Below are 21955 nucleotides of genomic sequence, written 5' to 3'. Positions count from 1 at the left end.
TACCAAGGGGCTGTCTTTGCAATGATATTTATCCTCTCATTTAACTTTTGGTAAAATGGCAAATTTCCAAATGTGTTTTTCAGTAGTGTAGTTTTGATATTTTTTATCGTGTATTGTTGTTTTTGTTTTAATTTGAATTACTTATTATTGTTTAACAGTAAGGGCCATGTCCTGTATTAAAAGTAGCCATAGGCAAGAGTTAAGCAATTATAGCACCTACTGGTTAGTGGTACTGCTTGCTGGTATTTACTGGCTATGTTATGATCCAAGGCCCTTTAATGTAAGAGAAGATTGAATGACACACTGTGGCCTTGTAGGTCACTAACCTCAAAACGTAACATATTTTGCCTAATTGCAGAGTCATACTGCCAGTGAGGGTAAACCTGATGCTAGACGATGGCACAGAGACACCCCAGGGTCACTGCTGTGGAGTTGCTTGTGTCAGCAATACTGAGAGAGAGGGAGGGAAACGGGCAGAGGTAGGTAAGGATATATGTGGGGGTAATAGAGGACAGGAGGAAAGCTAACTTTAGCATTTACTACGTCAGCTCAAACGACAACTGTTTGCTTGCTCACATTTCACATAGCAGCTGTTTTTCTACCAGGCCAACATTGCAGTACAAGATGATAAAAAAACATTTAATAGTAAGCGATCCAGAGTGTATTGACACATAGGAATTTTGATGATAAATCCATATTGCTGTGCAGGTGTGAAGTTTGTTGTAATTGTACCCCCGTGACCTGATTTCCCCAACCCTCATTTCCTGTCGTTGATTGACAGCAGCAGTAGTAACCAGATAGGGCAGATCCACTGTCATCCAGGGGTAAATGGTGGACTACCAGGATAACACAGTCAGCTGTGATGAAGAAGCTTTATCACTAGCAACTGATGGGGAAAGAAAAATCTAGCAGACAGAGTTTTTACCCCTTCACATCCCATGTCCTTTTCTCTGTGGGCATGTGTCACTGTTAACCCATTGCCGCTGCTTTTCATCATCTGTGTAAGTTATTGGTGTTTTGATGGTATGCCAGGAATTTATTAAAGGGAGGTGTTTGATTGGAAGTGGGTGTTCATGGCAGTTGAAGGAAAAAGGTCAGAAGTAAACAACCGCACATACTACATACACAGCATACAATTATCTGAATGCACGCACCCACATCCACACATAATTTGAGCTCCTTTTTATTACCTGGGGGCGGCCTTCGACTATCTGCTGAGATGCGCAATGACACACACAGAGACTCCTCAGTATGAAAAATAGGACTGTGAGTGTATATGTGTGCATGTAAGAGAAAGAGAGAGCATGGGTGAGCAATGGAAGGAGGAGAAGGGAAAGAGGGAGAGAAAATCCAGATGGAGGAGAAAAAGGGTAATTTAGGGATATCGCCTTCCATTTTAACCTGCTGCCATGGCCACTAGTCTGGCAGTCTTCCCCAGAGTTCAATGGAGTGCTGCAGGAATGAGTCCTAAAGCCCAGAAATAAGTTAGCATTTTTTTGCACTTGTACTTCCCTTGTTGCAAAGTTGATGGTTTTTTTGAATGGGTTTATGGTTCGATGGCTGAAATAAGGCCTGTGGTTAACACAAGCTCAAGACATGTTTTATTCTATGGCATAAAATACATCAGTAAATATCCCGATATATTTTTTTAAGCTTTTACATAAAGGAGGTTGCTAACTATTGGCTAAATGAGAAGAGACACAAAAATCTATTTTCTCATCTGCCCACTGTTACAGCCTTGTGTTTATATTTGCACCCTTGCAAACTATTACTAAGTAAATTACTACTAACTAAGGAGAGGCTTTTGTAGAAGAGGTAAGCATTCTAAATCAATAAAATAATACATTACAAGCTGGAAGCTTAGTGGTGGTGTCGTCATGCAACCATGGTATAGTTAGTTTCCAACTTACCATTAGATTTTTACTACTGGTGATTGTATTTAGGCTTCAAAATTTAAAATAATGTGTTCATCTGTAAAGATTATCCCATTGGCTTGTTGTTGAGGGAATCAGTGTAATGCTAACTTCCAGGTTGGCCTGCAAAAATATGTCATCCCTGCAGCACTCTTTTCCGCCATCTCCCTCTCTCTCTGTCCATCTGTATGTCTGTTTAAACCTTGTCTACTGACTGTCTTTCTTCCTCTCCCTTACTCCTATAGAGACGTTCCCTCACCATCAGACAGCCCCCACCCCACCCCCCGTCTGTTTGATTGACAGCTCCCTCCCCCTGCCAGTGGGCAGCACAGTGGGAGGCAGGCCTTTCATTAGTCTTCTGTTATGAGTGTTATGATTCATTCATACATTGAGATTCTGATTCATATCCAGGCCCTTTGTTGACACATTTTGTATTTCATGTTTAGTATACATGATTAACACCAGGGCTTCAGCTAATGATTAATTTTATTGATTTATCTTTCAAATTCTTTCTTTCAGTTAATCAAATAAAACTCTGCTCTTTGAAATGTCAGAAAATAGTGAAAAACATCCATTACATTTCTCAGAGCCCAAGGTGATGTCCAAAATTTGCAAACTTTGTGCAATCAACAGTCTACAATCCAAAGATATTTAAGTTAGAATAATGTAAAACAGAAAAAAACACAAATTCTTAGTTTTGAGATGCTAGAACCAGAAAATGTTTGATCTTTTTGTTGATAAATTACTCTTAATGTCAATTAATCAATTGCATTTTTTCCAATGATTACATTTCTGTGAATTGACCAGAACAAAGAAATTACAAATAAAATCAAAAAACTTCCTACAAGATAGAAATACTTACTATAGAAAGCATAGAAAACCTACAAAGAAACATATTGGTTACCTAGACCACATTCTGATATCATCATTCAGCTATCGCAGTTGAACATTATTTGACATGCTAATCTGCTAACAACTGTTAAAAAGGGCTGTCTAAGTCATATCCAGTGATAAGGAGTATCAAGTACATAGTAGAAGCTACAATACAGTGCAAAGAATTTGTCCATAATATATGGAGGGTTTTGAGTTCTTTAATATTTGCTGACTTAAACTTCCATTCTTGTGTGGCTTCAATAGGAACTTGACCAAAAGTACTTTTCTTCAGTATAATGATGTTGATTATTTTTATTAAACTACATATTTTCGAGTTGGCAGCAAATTTAACATATCACTTGAGCAGTGGGGGCAGTCTTTGAGAGAAAGTCATGTCTTCCCAGTTCACAAGGATGAAGCACAATGGCTTATTGTACAAGGCAGGCGTGTGTGTGTGTGTGTGTGTGTGTGTGTGTGTGTGTGTGTGTGTGTGTGTGTGTGTGTGTGTTTGTATAAATACACTCTTTGCAGTATGGCCAGCAAATAGAAACAGACCATTATTTTAGACTGACTCGGAGATAATTGATTTTATTTGCAGATTTTAGAGAGTGGTATCATTGATTCGATATGACATAGTGCTGTATTATAGATTAGGGTCCATTGCACTTAGTGAAGACTAAACACACACACATTCAGTCCCTATGGCCCAGCTCATGCTTCTAATTCTTTCCAGGAGCTGTCACTGAGGCTCAGCCAAAGGAAATACAGGCTGAAATGAAGCACTTGGTTTCTCTGGCCCTTGGGCTAGATATCTAGCTAGTTTGACTCACACCCACTGAAAACAGATCTTTGTAAGAAGGTCTTGTGTCTTATTCTGTTAGTCGCTTGGCCTTTGCGTTGTCTTCCTTTCAGTCCTTTTAATCCCTTGCCTTTTTATTTTCTTGCCATTTCCTGCTGTCTTTAAACCAGCCCCTTTTTATACTGGTCTTCACTCACTGTTTCTCTCTGTCTTCATCTCTCTCTAACTCACATATGTGCCTTTTCTTCTTTTCATTTTTTTTTTTTCCTTTTTTGTATCCCTCTGGTCCCCCCACTTTCCATCTTCTCCTTTTCAGTTTTTGACCATGAGGGAAAGTGTTCCTCAGAAGTGCCTGCCATGATTTTCGTATGAAGTGATGATTGTGGATGGAAAAGTTTTTCCAGACACTGAGTGCACTTTGGCTCTGAATCACTCATGGATCAAAAGGAAGGGGTTGAAAGTTTATATGCTCTGTGTGATTGTGTGTGTGTGTGTGTGTGTGTGTGTGTGTGCGCACGCGTACGTGCGTTCGTAAAAACACATACACATAATTGTGCATTTTTGTGTGGAATTCATGCATATGTGAATGCCATAAATGTGCAAAGTGTGTGATGCACATGGGTCAGCACGGTTTTAATAATGAAGTTAAACTGAAGGACCCTAAACATTTGAGTGTGTCATGTCTCACTCATTACTCTTTCCTGTTTTTGTTGGACAGCTGAGAGAAGCTAGCAACAGAAGAAAGAGAACCATTTGATGGAAGAAAAGAAAAAGAAAAAACAAGAAGAAAAGACCAAGAAGGACGTTGCTCAGAAAAAGGTAAAGGTTAAGACCATGCACTTTTTCACAAACCATGCATATTAATAAAGCTGCGTATGATTTTTGAGTCAACTAGCAGGCATTTAAGTTGGAACTGTATGTACGTTGGTTACATAGTTAGTATTTTTGAAACCTTCAGTCTTCTATAATCATAGTTTTTTAATAGAATCAATAGCTTTTGGCTGATTTGTTCAAATTTAGCCTGCAAGTTTCCAGTAAACAAACACCCACTAACTTCTTCTGTTCATTGCTGGCTGCCATTCAACAGAAAAATCACAAGTGGCTTGAAAAGATAAGAACACTGTACTTGGAAACACTCCTGTTTCCTTCTGTTTCCTACTCCTGAAAAAAGCTCTAGGTTTTGTCAAAAATCTTTATTTACAGTTTTGAATGGGTGTTTAACATCGTACTTGCTGTATGAATTTTCTAAGTGTATTTCTCTCCTTCCCCTTCTGTAGGCTGCTGATCAGAAACCCAAAGGTGAGTGTCATGATCAAGCACCTTCTCATCTGCCTCATTTTCTAAAACTACATTCCAGCCACTGATATACATTAATCAGCTCTGATTAACACACACTGACCCATAAAGGCATGCACACACATATTATTCATGCATTATACACATATAGCATTTAGCGTTCTTGCACACAGATGGACACACACAGTTTGCACATGCATGCACAATTGTGCCATTTGACTCTCTGTTTTGCAGACACACACGCATGCACACACACAGCAGAGAAAATAAAGTGGAGTCTAATGCAGAGTGATGCGGAGTGACACCCAGTACGCCCGCAGCACCAGGCAGTGAAGCGTGAGGGCACCCAGACAGCAAACTTAGTGTGGTGTTGTTCGGGGGATGGGATGATGGGGGGAGGAGCAGGGGAGAGGAGGTGTGGGATAAAAGGAGGGCATGGAGTTGAGCTAAAAGGCACAGAGTGGGGCTGAAAAAGTCTCCTCACGTGCCCTTGGTGCTCGCTTAAGAAGCTAAAATAGATTTTCTGTGTGTATTTCTAGAAACTGGTTTTTATTTTAATAGGAAAAAAAAACTTCTACAGGTCTCAGCTCTCCCAGTGACCTGTACTTAAGGTTTATTCGATATGAGAATTATAGAGGCAAGAGAGATATAAACATCTGTTCAGTCATTGGATTTGGATACCTTTTGTTTATGAAAAGACCCTAGGCCCTTGAGTTAGGTTTGACATTGGCATTTAGTTGCTGGATTTAAGGGATTAACATTTGTGTTGTAAGGAATATATGTTCATATCTACAGTAATGCAACTGTTTTGTTCAAATACTCATTAGTTTGTTTCTGTATGCTGAAGGGTTTTTTCCTGCTTCAAAATAAGGAAAAGGTTGTATATCAACAAAGACCTTCCTAAACTTATTTTTTTAAATGTATAATTAATAATGATAAATAAATATAATTAAATATGTAATTGACAGTCCTGCAAGGCTAGTCCTTTCCTCTTTGTCCTGTGTTAAGTCTACTTTTAGACCTGAATTTTGTTGGTCTGTGCTATTTATCATGCATAGCATCTGAGTTTGTTGTCTTTTCACTTAGCACCCGATCTGAATTGATTCCTGCATTTACAGTTGGAGATGGTACAGAATTTGAGCAGTGTGGCTGGCTTCAAATCTTCTTGGTTCGTTTGTCAGCGCACGTGTCCATCCTCCCCCACTTTGAACAGCAGATTGGCCATCTGGGCATAACTGTTGGGCTTTAACAAAGGTTACCACAGCTTGCCTTGAACTCTGGACAGCCTATTTAATTACCCTCCCTGTGTTTCACTGCCCTGTCCCTGAGATTGGCCTACTAACCAAGTTCCAAAGGTAGCTGCTTCTGATTTGAATAAACATTTAATGCAACTTTTAATCTTACTTTTCTCAGAGGAAACATTTCAGACTCCTCCATTCTTTATTGGTATGAAATCCAAATTTTAGGATATCTATATGTAGAGTACTATCGTATGTATAAACAAAGGGTACTTGAGCAAAAGCTAAGGGGAGAACAAGCAGATTTTATAGTGTGCACCAAGTTGGATAAGAAATTTGCTGCTGAGTTTTTTGTTACATATAGAAGATGGGCATGAAGGACCGGACCAGGAGCTAAGAGAGGTTTGTGGCTCATGTCAAGTGGTGGCCATCCAAAGGCTTATGTGGGCAACAATAAATATCACACACTCTGAGATGGGGCCTGGCAGTTCTGTGTCTCTGTCTGTGTATCTCGACCTCGTCTTATATTTAAGCAATCACCTGTAACCTGTACAGCACAGCTGAAGAACAAGGACTGTGACACTTTTTTGTTGTTCTGGCACTGCAGCACGTTGAAGTGAAATGAAAAGACAAATTTAAAGCTGTATGATGTGTCTGTATGTGGGCTGCACCAAGTGTTACTGGCAGAAGCAGCAAAGGAAATGCTAAGAGTCAGTGAGGGAATATTGAAAACTCTGCATGAAAGAGAGGCCCATGGACAGGGGCACAGCTAAAAAAGAGAAGCAGAGAGGAGGAGGAGGGAAAGGAGAGGAAGAAAGAGGATGTGTAACAAGCTGGGGCCAGATAAAAGCAAAAATGAAGGAAGGAAAGGAGGAAAGAAAGTAATGAAGCAGTGAACACTTTAGATGAGTGCCAAAAATGACCATCGAGAGTCAATGACAGTGCTAATATAGAAGAGGACTAATGACGTGGACATTTATTTTATGGTATGTTTAATGAGAGATAGAGAGAGAAAGGGACATAGAATGAGAAACTGATTGTGTGTACGTAGTGGGTGCTCATGCAGACAGAGAGATAAAGAAAGTAGGGGAAAAGAGGGCCTGTTTGAAGACTAATCGTTCTGCGAGCCATCAGGACTTCTGTGTGTTTGCTCATAACCTCCCATCTGCAATATCTTTTAAAAGGAAGGTGGCATGAACTGGAATGAGTTGGGTTTTCATGCGTGACACTAAATAATAGAGGTGTCTGTATATGCAGGAAGGGAGAAAATCTCTAAGCGATAGTGATTTGTGTCTTTCCATCCATATCAGTGAATTCTGCCTTCCTCATACACTCTCAGAAATTCATAGACACATACACATGCACACCACCTCCCCCCATCATTGCCGTCTTTTTCTGCTTTCCTCTCTGCGGGCCTCCTTGGTCCCAGGCATTTCAATTTGTTTGCAGTAATCGATCTCGGCCTGGCGCGTTCATATGTATGAAAATGAGATAAAGCTTCGGTGCAGTGGAATTAACTTCTCTGCCCCCCATTAGGCATGGAGCTTCACCGAACGCAGGGTTTCAGGAGGCAGTGTCCCACTGCCCCAACCCACCTCCCCCACACACAGGCTGGACCTCTGATACAGGGCCCTCCCTCCTGGTCCCCATTACCTCAGAGGGATGCTGATTATTCAACCCCACCACACATGCAGCTTCATCACAATCTCTGCCACCACCGCAATCATAATCAGTCATTTTGGCTGCTGCACATAACCCACCAGCCTTGGCAAAAACATGCCCATGCCAAGACACACACAAAAAGAGGAGTGCATGAACATATTGGTAAAGCTGCAGAGTATGTGTTCCTAAATGCCTACAGTTATATTAAAAGATACACACACTCCTGCTTACAGTGACTTTCAATCTGTTCTCAGTGATTGAATCAAATGCTACACTGTGGAGCTGCAAAACAACAGCAATAATATACTAGCAACGGCATCTCTAGCATGCAAGTATAAATTCTCTCTCACACACACACACACACACACACACACACACACACACACACACAAATATTACTGAAGTTATGAGAAAACATGGCTATAACAGGAAGCTGCACAAATGCATTTCATCAAACAGGTTGCTACACGCAAGCACAGAAAGCCACAATAATACCACAATGCATCAGTCCCACAGCCCTGATAATCAGAAACTGTGCAATCTCCATTTTTGCTGCTCATGCAGTTTTCACTGCTGAAAGGTTAGAGAACAAATGTAATGCCTGTCACTGCCTTGTCACTCACTTCCCTCCTTACCCACGCTGTTTCTTCCGCCTGTTTCATTTCACCCTCAATATGCTCGGCCCCAGCGACCTCATCTGAGGAGAAATATATTTACACGGTGTCACCACGGTGATAACAGCATTATATTTTTCAAAGTGGCGAGAGACGCACACAAACGCGAGAGTGTCATATAATTTTGTATTGGATTAATTTGCAATTTCACATGTTATTAATTGCGTCAACACTTTTGAAAGGGAATTTCATGAATCGCAATCTAATTAGAGGCTAATTTACTTTAGCATTCGAGCTGCTTTTCTCTTCTGTTAAACACATTTACAAACACTCAATGAATTAATAGTGAATAGCTTGTGAGTTACGTCCTGTGGATTTATGACTGCCGAGCATAATTGTTTTTCCTCTACCCCCTGTGTGCTCACCCCGCATGCATGTCAAGTGCTAAAGGAGCGTGAGGGATGGAGGGAGAGACCACGGCAGAGAGAGAGAAGGAAACGAGAGGGGCGCACAAACTTAAACAATGCTTTCCTCTCTGTTGTATGATCACTCACAAGCTGCTGACAAGAGAGCGTGTTCAGTGCCTCTTGCCCCTCCCCCACCATCCCCTCCTCCCCCAACAGTGAGCTGCTTCATGTCAAATATCAGGCAAATTAATAGGATGTAGCTCGACTGATATGAATGACAGTTCAGTCTGTGATTTGAGGGCAAGGTGGTTGCATATATGTGTGTCTATAAGGTTCAAAGGCTGCCTATATGACTGCATAATGGACTCCTCGCTCTTGCCTCCGGCCATTGTCAAATGGCAGTTACACCACAGAGTGAAGAAAATAAATACTTCGGACACCACATTATTCTACCAGCAAGTTTGACATAATGAAATTGTTTCTAGAATTTTATATAGTGGAAGGTGATAATAACTTATTAGTCGTATTATATAAGACCTATGTCGGCACAAATGAGGGGAACTCCCAATTGCTAACTGGGTTCTCTATGCTCTATTGACCCTGGGGCTCTACCTGTGGGTGTTTCTCATTTCGTTGTCAGCCTTCAGAAGTTTGCAATACCTTGCATCATGCTACTTATCTTATCAATTTCAAAAGGCATGTATCCTCAGGCAGTTGTTGCCCTCAGGCTCTGACCTCGGATGGAGGTATAGTATGATCCTCTTGAAGCACCTAACCCAGAGAGTAGGTTAGCTACTATTAGGCCTAAAAAGCTAAATGGATTTCTTGGAGTAACTCTGTCATAATCCAAACATGACAGGTGTGGCAAGGCTGAGATGAACAACTGAGACTTGGGAGTAAGGGCACTAATTAGAGAGAGAGGGTGAAAGAGGCGTGGTATGGGAAGAGGTCACAAGAGGCAACTGGAGGTGCTTTAAGCAACTCTCAGTCTCTATAGCAACGTGCTGTTATAGGAAGGGTGAGGGGTGAGAAATTTAGCTCTTTATTTTGTGCGTGAGTGAGGGAGTTTCTGTTTTTCTCTATGACAGATGGGACCTCATCGAGACACACCCACTTGACCCTCCCTTTTTTGCTTAAACACATGCACGTACATTTGCATGTATGTGGGCCCTCAGTTACCATGCCAAAACAACCGATTCTTATTTCTGAGCTCCTGCAGTTCAACATCGGTCACTTTAAATGTTTATTACAGTTGCTATAGGCTGCACTCTTTATTTAACTTGTTCATCAGTGTTTACTAGAAATGTTTTGCAGTAACACACTACATAATGTTATGATATTTCAGTACAAAATGTACTATTGTCACTGCCTTCCATTAAAATGATTAGTGATTTATTTAGAATTTTTATTAACTAAGACTTGCTGACCTTTCCAGGTCAGTCACAAGTTGTGAGGATTGTAGACCAAAAGCATTGAGTAGTATAAAGTGTAATTCTATGAAAGATGAAGCAGTCACATTGACCTTGAAATGAGTAAATCTGCTTCAATAGAGAATTTGCAGAAAGTAAAGAGAAGTGTGATATAGAAAGTCATGAACCCATCTATATGACATGCTTCCTTTCTTTTGCCTGTTGAAAAGAAATGAAAACATTGATGCACACAATTGTATACCTTTATAAATATAAAGGAAATTGTTGTAGACAGATGTAAACCCACTTAAACATGCTGTATTTACCTTTCCTACCTCTTAGCTCTTGCTGGATTAAGAAATGCACCATTGTGTAGGGCATATATATATATAGGCCTGTGTGTTGTGTCCATCCCTCCCCCTTCTGTAAACACGGCTGCATAATAAAGTGGCTCTGCAGACAATAGACAGAAGAGATGTGGGAACCTGCGCTGCCTGGCACTCGGCTCAGGGAACCAATCACAATTGTTCTTCACAATAACAGATACCCTACCCTCTTTCCAGTGATGTCTCTTATACTTTATATCTGATTCCTTTATGTAATTCCCTCTGCCTTGTATGCTTTTTTCCTTCATCTATGCTTACTTGCTCTCTATTCTTTAGCGGTTGTTCTTTCTCCCGGTCTCTCTTATTGTGTGTAATTAACCATTTAGTGTGAGGAACAGCCGTAATTAAAAGTTTGGTGCAAGGTTGCAGAGAGTGCCTCAGCTGGAGGGTTTAATAGAATTTACAGTGCACTTGATACGAATGCCTATTTAATTGGCTCGCCTTTTCAACTTCAATTAGAGATAGTAAGGTCACTAACACGTAGAAGTCTATATTTGGTTTTCACAACACAACACTTGGACTGCTGTAACTTAAACATTGTTATATTTACCGCTACAAAGACGGTAAAAGGCTCATTTTCAGCATTGTTTTCCTTTTCCATATCTCTGTCTCTTGCATCAGGTACTGGATTGTTATCAAGATAATATATATAAACGTTATTAATGTCTATTATTGTTGGATTTCAATTTGGTGACCTCCTGATTTCTGGCAAAATTTCCATTTTATAAGGCGCTTTTGTGTAACATCATTAAGAAACACTTAAACTATCAGTTTCTAGATTTTCAGATTTTTTTGAAAATGTTATCAGAAGGTTTCAATTTGGTTGTCATAAAAATAAACTAAACCTGCTCTACGGGCTTGATGAGCAGAGAAACCCTGTTTCTGAAAAGCTGTTAGTCGTTTGAGTACAAATGCAATAAATTGCTACTTCACTAATTGACTATGTGGATTTCATTACCTTTCACTGGCAATTAGTGTAACCAGCATAAACTTCACTTTCCTCATTTAATGTTTTACAGACACACTCTCATCTGCGGGATTTCCCCACTTTTCTACAATTTATTCTTTGGTAGTCATTTTCGGTAACCCCACCCACATCTCTTCAAAAGCACTTATCCATCCATCATGGATTAAGAGGAAAGATCTCTCCTCCTCAAAGCGAAAGGTGTGTCTCAGTTCATGTATTTATATTTGTTCACAGCAGAGAAGAACTGTTTCTCCACCATATACTTTTTTTCCCCGCCTATATGCAGTCAGATTTTTGCTGTCTCATTTCTAGGCGTGTACTTATGCACATGCCCCCACCCACAAGAGAACATTCATTCTCGCTGATACACTTTTTAAATACGGATTACACCAAAGATGGCTACACATTACCCAGCTGGATAGTGTTGTAGCAGCACTTTTTGTTTTGAAAAAATTAGAGATGATTTTAGCCTTTTTTTTTTTCTCAATACATAGAATAATGTAATTTAACTGTTGTTTGTGACAATATGGTTTAAACCCATAGCTTGTCTACTGGAAATTAGATATGAATAACTGTGACATAAGGGATTTACACCATGGATACGCCCTTGTTACTACAACAACAACACAAACACAGGTTGTATGAAGGAGGGTGTGTATGAGAAATGCTTGAGTTACAGGAGTTTTGTGTCTGTCTGTATCGGTCTTCTGGGCTCATCTGCTTCCTGTACCTGTATGGCAGCTGCAGTAAACATTGAGCCGACTGACTGAACTATCCCAGGAACTAAGACAGATTTCAGGATCTCAAGAATTTACATTTTTGTGTGTGAGAGGAAAAAGGAATGGCTTTGTTTGAGACAACAAACTGTTGTGCGACTGATTTTGTCAGAAAGATTATTTGCCAAGTTGGAGAAGGAGATTGAAAGAAGCAGAAAGCTAAAACACCTGCTAAATGTTTTTTATGTGGTTCGTATGTACAGTAATGGTTAGTAAATACAGTTAGTTTTAATTTTTGTTTCACACTTGTCAACTACTTGGGACTTGGCTGATTTCTTTTGTTGTTTTTGTTTTTTTAAACAAATTTCCTTCCTAGCAACAGGTATGTGCTTGTAAAGTGACTGAATATTAAACACACATTTTCCCAGTCGCCGGGCTTCTGCTTGAGCATTGAGCATCCAATACTGCAAACTGCATCCTGGTAGTTTCTTTGGCTATTGGAAGATACAACCTTGAGTCGAGCCCCTTTTTGATGGCAGGCACTGGGGTCCAATAAAAAAAAACTAGAACCAAGTTTAAAATTTCTGTGCTCTTTAAATGGTTAATAGACTGTGTTAACACCTAGCAGCAGGGGGGAGAGACAGAAAGATGTAGCGAAGGCCAAAAAATGTGCTCTCTGTAGAAAAAGTGTTTGGAGTTGAAGGAGATGAAATAAAGAAGAGAGAGAGGTTGGGTGAAAGGTAAAAATTTGGAGTGGAGGAGATGGAAAGGTAAGAACAAGATGGGGAAGAAAAGAGACAGAAACACAAGAGATGAGGGATCAACATGGATAAAGGCCCAGAGGGAGAATAACATGGCAAGCAGAGAACACCAGGCTGAAAGACAGGTAGACAGGAAAAAGAAAGGAAGGACAGACAGAGCTGTGGGGTTTTTGGAGCAACCTACTGATGGAAAGACAGAGGAGGGAGGAGGGGGTGGTAGAAATGGACTGGGGAGGACACAGAGGAAAGGGGGTAGGGCGGCGTGTATTGACCTTCCTGCTAACTGATTGGCCGAGGCGGCGTCAGGCGGGCTGAGCTGAATTTAATCAGAGATGTGCGTCACCAGCTGCAGTTCCAAGCCAACAGCCAGTCAGACACTGCTGGAGGAGGGCAGGCTTGTTCCCTCTCTCCCTGCTTTCTCTCTGCATGTGTGTTTCGACTAAAATCTCAGTGGTGGAAGGGGGTGAAAACCACTGTGAAAGTGTCTTTTTGCCTGAATGTGTGTGTGCAATGCATTTGTATGTTTTCTCGAAAATGCAAAAGGCATATTTGTCTGTGAAGACCGCTAATAGAAGAAAGAAAAAAAGAAAAAGACTTGTTTTGCTTCCAAATACTATGCAAACGTAGCGTTCTAGGTGTATAGCTTTTGAATTTATCTGTGTTAATGCTGTTCAGGTTTCCTACATATCACTTCTCTCTCTGTGTGTCAGCAGGTAGGCAGCCATCTGGATTAGTGTTGTGCTCACTGAGAGGGCCTCTGTTTTTAGCTGTGCTTTTAGACAGGCTCTTGGCAGGCAAAGTGAATACCTCTGCACTCTGAATTTACTTTAACCTCCTGTGTGGCAGTGTTGGCCTGTGTGTGCGTGTCACTTTGTGGTTGATTGCCAGCACTGCAGTATAGGACTGCCATAGATGTAGTTCTGACTCTCATACTGGACAGACTGAGGCGTTAATTAACAAATTATTTCTATCCCATTTATTTTCCTCTTTTAAAAAGCTTTCTGTCTCTCTCTCTTTACCCTCCCTCGAGTGAACGTGGTCTCAGCTGTTGTTTAGAATCATATCGAATTTATCAAGGGATTATAGAAAACAACATCATCAACTATTCATCATGTATTTACCAATGGACCAAGGAACTGTAATTCGAAGCAGCTCTTTAGGTTACTGTTGGCAGCCAGTATGAAAGCAGCTATTATTTATATTTGAGGGAACTCTCAAGTAGAGTAATGCTGTACCAGACTTATTTGAGTTTCCCTCTCTACCGATACTTGCAGTCATCAGTGCAGACAGCCACAGACTCGCACCCCCTCCCCTCAGATTTCTCAATAGGAATTATTCCATGTATAGGTCAGACACTTTCCCTTCAGTCTTTCAGCACCCTGGAGAGGAAACTTTACCCAGGCCAATCTGTTTGGTTGCTAGCTGTCCAGGTCCTGCTAATAATAACACCTTTCAGGCTAACACTCAATTAGACGGCTGGCTGGTCACTGCAACCACAGGGGAAGGGTCAGACTGAGGCCAAACCAGCAGAGAAAGGTGTGTGTGTTTGAGTGTGAGAGTCAGTGAAGAAAGAGCGAGAGAAAGGAGCGTAATGAAGAGGAAAGGAGGTGTCTTTGTGTGTTTTTGTGTGTCTGTGTTCAGTCAGCAGAAAAAATATGACCTTTTCATAGAGTGCGTCTAGGCCAGTAACATATGTTCAACAACAGGCTGCATGAGGCAGTTTACTTAAAGGGATAGTCCACACCAAAGTACAGTACAGTACAGATTCAATTAAATGAGTACTATACAGAAAATACAGTACACAAAACAATAGCTATGTAATATCATTAATTGTACTCCTGTTCCATCACAGACTGCTCGAATGTGACTTGATTGGCTGGCTATTCTCTACACTCTGCTATCAATTCTCATGGTAACGTTGTAATATGAAAAAACATAATTTGGGTTACCAAGGAACTGATGAAACATGATTAAAGTTTAGGAAAACATCATTGTATAGAGGTTGACAGACATTTCAACATCAGGACCTGCCTCAAGAAAATAATTTCAACTCCTATTTTTGGTCACCAGTTGTCCAATGTCAGCAGTGCCAATTGTAATTTACTAATAGTGAGTTAACCCAGACATTAATACCTTGCAACCTGCATGTGTCTTTTTGTGTGTGTGTGTTTGTGTGTGTGTGTGTGTATGCTTGTGTGCCTGTGTATTGTATCCATCCAGTGCCAGAGCCTGCTCCCACTAAGCCCAGTCCCGGCCCACCCCACCACCTCCACCCCGCCAGCCCCACGCTGCCCCTCTCCTCCTCCTCCTCCTCTTCTTCTGGCAATGGCAAGCGCGCCTCCTCCAGTAGCCAGCTCCCGACTCAGACTCCCCCTCAGCAGCAGTGCCAGTTGTCCTCTGCCAGTGCTCGCTACCCGCCCAGAGAGGTGCCCCCGCGCTTCCGCCAGCAGGAGCACAAGCAGCTACTGAAGAGAGGCCAGCCATTGCCTGCAGGAGCCCTCAGCGCTCTCACCCTCTCCTCCTCCTCTTCCTCCTCCTCATCTTACTCTTCTTCTTCTACGAGTACCAGCAGCACTACCCCAAACTCTGCCACGTCCGCTGCGGGCAAACGCCACCCAGGTTTGTGTCAGTTTAGTAAAAAAAAATTTCCCTGAAATAGATTTCTGATCATTTTTTACATTAGACCTTTTGAATGGTGGCTGTGTGCAAATTATTTTGTCTTAAAACTTCATTCAGTTTGATTTTTTTTTCACTTCTCATGTTTCACTTGAGTGCATGTTGGCTGTATTTTGGCTGCAATTCTAGTGAAATTTCACTCTGAGCTTTTGTAAATCATCCTTTATATCTAACATTCTGCTTCAACATTATCTGTTATTCTCACTTTGATTTTCCAAAATTTTGTGAAATGAATGTAACATGATGGATGGATAGATACATAAATTTACTGCATTGTATGCACAATAAATTATGTTGATTATCATCATTGTAGTATAACAGCACCCCTAAACTTCTTATCAGCATAGAATAATGACAAGATACAGATCCTAAATTATCTGGATAGACTGACCGAATTAAAACTGAAGGCTTAATTCTTAATTGTTTTCAATTGCTGCTACCTCTGCTCTCCCCTTCTGAAAGGATTCTGATAGATGTATGCTTGTTTCCAAAGTAGGTCTGTGCTATTATTGTTGCTATTATGCAAGTTCGGATGCCGGTGCTTATTACACTGGCAGTAATAACGCCAAATTCTTTCAAAGCCTAGGAAAACCCTGTTAGATGTGCTAATCTAAGTGAGAAAAACATGGTTCAGTTGTTTCAGCCTCTGCATGCTTTTCCTTGATTCACAGGCCACACACACACATTCACTCAGACCTCTGTAGCCAGTGGTAGAATTTTAATGAACTCACCAGTGGCCCCTAAGGTCACTAATACTGAACCTGCCTTAAGGTGCTCTTTGTGCATTGGCTTGTGTGTATTTGTATGCAAGTAATATATTGATGGCCATGTTATATTTATATCATTACTATAGCTGTATTTGTATCAGTTTTGGATGTTTTTTTTTCACATGCACACTCAAGAGTTTTTGATTTTCATTATTATTTCCTAAACACATCCTTGGATTCTTCTTAATGGTTTTTATATTTATTATTCTGTCTGTAAAGCAGTCATAACCATCTGCTTATGCTGTACATAGACACAAAGATTGCACCACCTCACTTCCTGACATGACACATTAACTTTGAAGACTTAGGTACGAGGATATCTCTGTATATATCTCTGTACCACTTTCATGTTTAGGGCTTTGAGCAGGAGTTAGCACGAGTATCTGCTCGCATTTTTATCTTTTCTCTCACTTTTTTCTTTCTTTCTTTTTATCAATGCTCCTTTGCTGCTCTGTGCTGCCTTTCAATACTGACTCAACATTTGCTGGGAGAACACCAGGCACTCAGTAAACAAATCTGCAGCAGCTGTGGTGCATGGCTAGCTAGTCAGCAAACTACATCTTTCTGCATCACAGACGCAACTGGTCCTTGCATGCTCTGTCTAGTTGCTGCTGCTCTTATACTAGGGTCTGTGCCGCCAGTTGCAGCATCAAACAAAAGCTAAAAGCCTGTGTAGCCTGTCAGTGGATGCCTGTCTTTTGCAAGTTGTGTCTCATTTATTAATCCATATACTAACACAGTTTTATGGGGCTTTTTAAAATATGTGTCCGTGGAGTTAATTATTCAGTGAAAAATGTTACGAGTTACTTTCTTTCATTATTTCACAAACTGTATTTAAACATTGATAATTGAGGCCATTTCTTTTATCTCACATTTAAAAAAAAATATTAGCTCAGAAACTGAAACTTCCAATTTCTATTATGATATTTCTACTCTCTGCTATGACGTGCACTGCAGAGTTTCCTCATTTGTGGGCCAAGATCCAAATTTGGCTCCGGGCTCTACTCACTCAAGAGAAGCAATATATCTAAGCCTTTAGATCTATAAGAATATGTTTCTCCTATGGGCTCCAGACAAGTTAAGAGTCCCTGGTTGAGTGTATTAACCTATAATGTCCTTATTATTATCCTAGTCGGGCAGTTGTTGTCCTGTTTGGCCTTTACCTTGCCCCTGGTTTTCCCAGGGGCCTCTCAGTACAACACAGCCTGTGGCAGAGTAACCATTGGCTGAGTTTCCACCTCCTTCCTCTCTCATTTTGTCCCAAGGGCCTCCCATCTACAGCCTGTTCTTTCCTGTCTGCTCAGCTAATAGCCTCAAGCTAGTGGCCCTGTTGTTGCAATGGTTCTGGCATACATAATTTTAGAGAGTGGACCTTATACTTAAAGTCACTGCTCTGCAGTTGAGGGCCTAAGCCCTCTTGCTTTATTTATTATTCATATTATAACTTCTGTAGTAGAAGACCTTGAGAAATAACTCAAATATACATCAATTGTATCTTGTAAATCTGTGTTCCAGCAGCAGTAGTTGTGTTTGTCGCAATAGAGGATCTAAAATGGAAATGAAGTAGCAACAGAGCAAACCTATTTATGCATGACTTTTTTGACTATTTTTGCCAGACTACACTTTCAAAACTTTGTGTTTTGAGCTGACCTTACCTGAAAGTAAGCTCTAAACAAAGTACATGGCTTAATTCCATGGGTAGGAGAATCATTTATGGCTTTTTCTAAATACAAATTTGTCAATTTTTAAAAAATCTAAATCACAGTGAGATGTTATGTTCTTGTATTATGTTACGTTCACTACCTGCAAGTACAGAGACAAAGTGTCCTTCTGAGTGTAACTGTAAGAGATGAACTCTGTTTTGAGGACACATTTCTGACCTCACTGGAGTGTTTACTGTGGCCCAAAGGGATGTGATGATGTGATGGTTCCTTCATTCAGATACTGAAACACTTTTGCGCTTGTACACATGCAAACACAAGCACATGTACATGGATATAGTGCCTGTGCAGCAGTAATAACACTGACCTAGATGTGTCCTCTCAGATCTGCATCTGACTTGCCGGCCAGCTGGCTCATAGGGAAATGTATGCACACATGCACACACACACGCACACACACACACACACACACACACACACACACACACACACACACACATAAAACACCTCCCCCCACAAAAGACACATACAGGTTAGTTTATAAGCCAGCAATACTGCAGTATTATTGGGTGGATGTCCTAAGGTGGTTAAATACATTTCTTTTGACTTTGTATACATTTGGCTCAGAAATCTTTGACTTCATTTAGAGGCCATATTAAATTTGTGCAAAGTGTATTTAATGTGTAGCATTCCAACAGGCTATCCACACACACCACCCCATCCCCAAGGTCTGAAAGGCATGCCCCTGTAGATTCAAGGACATTCACACCAGTCCCACATAACCTCTGCTCTACCAACCCCATTTCATTGTCCCAAACACCAGACAGAGACCCCCTGTCTCCTTTCCCTCCCTCTGTTGCACCCACCATCCCCGTCTCTCCAGCTGACTGGGGACCATTAAGTAGTCCAGAGCAGCCAGCAGCCGTCCAGACAGGCTCCCCAGTAGCAGGTGCTGGAGTGGGGGGCTCTTAAGACTGTGGGAACTGCAGCCCAACAGCTGTTTGCTGGTCACCCAGACAGAGCATGTCGCCAGAAGGCACTCTGCTGGGTGCTGTTAAAACACTTGGCCCTTTCATTTGAGCTCTTTTGATGTGCAGGTAAAGTGGTTGGGTATTTTAGCATATCTGAAGTTAAATACGAAGTGTGGAGGCTTTCAGTAAGAAATTGAGTGCTGAGTGAGGCAGAACCTATGCTGTTTAACAAACATAGTATCGTTAAGATATAAAAACAACTACCACTTAGATCTTAAATTTGTATGTTTTCATATCATAATATAATCACAAGACTACTTGGCTATAATGAAGCCAAGGCGGTGTAGATTACCCCATGTGCTCAGGCAGTGACACACACATACGCACACAAGTGAGAGAACCCCGTAGTGGCTTCATTAATCCAGGTTCTGTCAGGGAAACCAGAGAAGTCACCATGGTCTTGCTCTTCTATTTTCTCTCTTCCCTCAGCAGAGGTAAACAGACATGAGTGATGAGCTTTGTAAACCCTCCTGTGACCATTCCCTCTTTCTTTTTCTCCCTGCTTCCGGGAAAAACAAGTACATGCCATCTTTGATGCAAGTGGGTGTAAAGCTCCCCTTAAAGACTGATGGAGAGGGTCTGTTTGGGGACAAAAGACTGCTAAACTTCCCCTCCTGCTCTGGTTCTGTTATTATGTCACCCCACAGTTTGCTCTGAGAAAACTAAGATTAGTCTGTGTCTTGCAGTCAAACTAAAGAATTTATTGCCACACCATCGCTCTTGGTCTGTTCATGTTTCTTTCTCACCATCTCCCTTTCTTTCCCCTTGTCACTGCAAGTGCCAGCCCCTCCCCCCAGACTTTCCTCCATCTCTCCCTACCACCCTCTCCTCCTCTTTTTCTGTCACCCTGCCTTTCATTTCATTCAAAGGAGAGGGGAGGTATTTAATTCTTGGCTACCTGCCCATTTCTATGATGGCAGCTCGCTTCATTATCAGCTCATCTCTTGGTTATTTCTGCTTCAACTCAAGCTGGCTTCACACAGCTTCAATGTGTTGTTGCTGTTGTTTAATTTAACTTTTTCAGAACAAGCACTGCTGATTTACTCATCGTTAGAATAATTTTTGGTATAATTTAGTTGTCGTCCAGGTTCTGTGTAGAAATCTGTTTGCACATGCATGCACGCAAAAAGGCTGCTCTGCTCGCTGTTGGAAGCGTGAGGAGCCATCGGGGGCCCCTTTGTTTTTCTTTTTGACCCTTTTCATTCACAAAGCATAATCAGAGACTGCCCTCCTAATTGCAACCCGAATGAAAGAAGCAACGCATTACTGACACATGACTGCAAACGGTGGATGGAAATAATTGTCCCCTTTTCTTTGTTTTTCATGTTCAGCCCCCCCCACCACACACACGCACGCACACACACACACACACACACACACACACACACACACACACACACACACACACACACAAAATCAGTGCTTTGCCAAGAATCAGCAAGACCTTTCTGTTGGAATGTCTGTAGAGGGAGTTGAAAAGGGGGACAATCGAGGCATGTTGATGCGAAAAGGAAGAGAGTCTGTTCTGCATTAGTCCTTGCACACATACTTATTTACCAGGGAAGACACAATAGGATTAACACCTATACAGTATAATCAAATCCAATACGATAGTCCTGCGATGAATGCTCCTTTTGTGGAGCTTGCGATGTTTAATTTTTGTTGAGGCAGATACCAACATTTGATATTTACATTGCACACAATTACACAAATGGCTGCACACACTACATATAGTCTGGGTCTGAGACACAGCTCACTTGCCCAGCAGCAGCAGTGTATTAGCCTTTATTGAAGATTTTGTGGTTTGACTGGGTAGCTTGCTACACACATACGAAGAGGATGTGTGCTGTCTCTCATCCTTGCATGGATCTGTGTAAGCACTCTTGAGAGTGGTGCGGGTGCACCTCTCCTCAGGTATTTTTCCACTCTCTCTGTCTCTCTCTCTCTTTCACTCTCTCTCTCTCTTTGACTGACCCCTTTTCTATCACAGGCAACACACACTTTGTTTTCTTTCCAGTTTTTTTTTTTATGTAGGCTTTTTTGTTTGAAATTCAGTTTGTTCATAATTGAGAGATATAAAATAGATGGTTGCTTTCCAGACTTTGATTAACTTATTATGTAACCTATTTTAATGCTTTTTAGGAAACAAAATATGCAATTGAGACTGAGACAAAGGGAAGAAGATATGCCGGGTGGGTGAGGGGTCACCAAAAAATTTTTTCCTGGGGCTGCAGCCTCTGAGCTTCTTGGCTATGTTTCAGCTCAGATAAAATGGCGCTCCTCTTTGCTAGCACTGACAGAATTGGAACAAAGCAGAAAGGGAGAAACATCAGTGGCTTTTAATGATTCTGTCATGTTTTTCTCTCTGTGTTTAAAAAGCACCTACAAGTCACTGGAAGCTTGCACTAGTTACTGAAAAGATAAGCTGTTTGTGTTTTGTGTCATTGTTGTGTTGACTGGGTGGCAAGCAGTCATATGCCAAATCAGTAGATCTGAAAAGTTGCCAAATCCGCCTTTCATGAAACACACACACTTTACACATTCAACTGTGGTGGATCTTAAACTTCATGTTGCAATCAGGGATATTTGATACATTAACACCTCAATTTATATGCATGTAAAAAATGTTTTTATAACTAAGACAAATGTAGACAGGTCATTCTCCTTTCACACCAACACCACCATCACCACCACCACCACCACACCATCCCCCCCACGTACCCCCCATTTCAAAACACAAGAGAAAGTAATCAAACTGGAACCTCTTACCCATCTGTTC

The 21955-nt window shown here is 41.1% G+C and overlaps 1 protein-coding gene across 2 annotated transcripts in view; it reads left to right on the top strand.

The window, feature by feature from the left end:
* Positions 1-21955, top strand: part of LOC111659769 (trinucleotide repeat-containing gene 6C protein-like) — a 52109-nt gene that overhangs the window by 9156 nt on the left and 20998 nt on the right. Inside the window, exons 2-4 of one of the 2 annotated variants that reach the window (XM_023412803.2) lie at positions 4304-4404; positions 4863-4884; positions 15262-15660. In XM_023412803.2, the coding sequence (XP_023268571.1) occupies positions 4342-4404; positions 4863-4884; positions 15262-15660 (484 nt within the window). In that variant the 5' untranslated portion in view covers positions 4304-4341. The remainder of the gene's footprint in view (positions 1-4303; positions 4405-4862; positions 4885-15261; positions 15661-21955) is intronic. The other variant, XM_023412804.2, reaches the window with a different exon arrangement.

The sequence above is a fragment of the Seriola lalandi genome, unplaced genomic scaffold (assembly GCF_002814215.2).
Source record: "Seriola lalandi dorsalis isolate HSWRI2012SDOR001 ecotype SW California unplaced genomic scaffold, Sedor1 jcf7180002054487, whole genome shotgun sequence".
NCBI classification, from domain to species: Eukaryota; Metazoa; Chordata; class Actinopteri; order Carangiformes; family Carangidae; genus Seriola; species Seriola lalandi.
The sequence above is the reverse complement of the archived record's forward strand: the minus strand, read 5'-3'. Positions and strand labels throughout refer to the sequence as shown.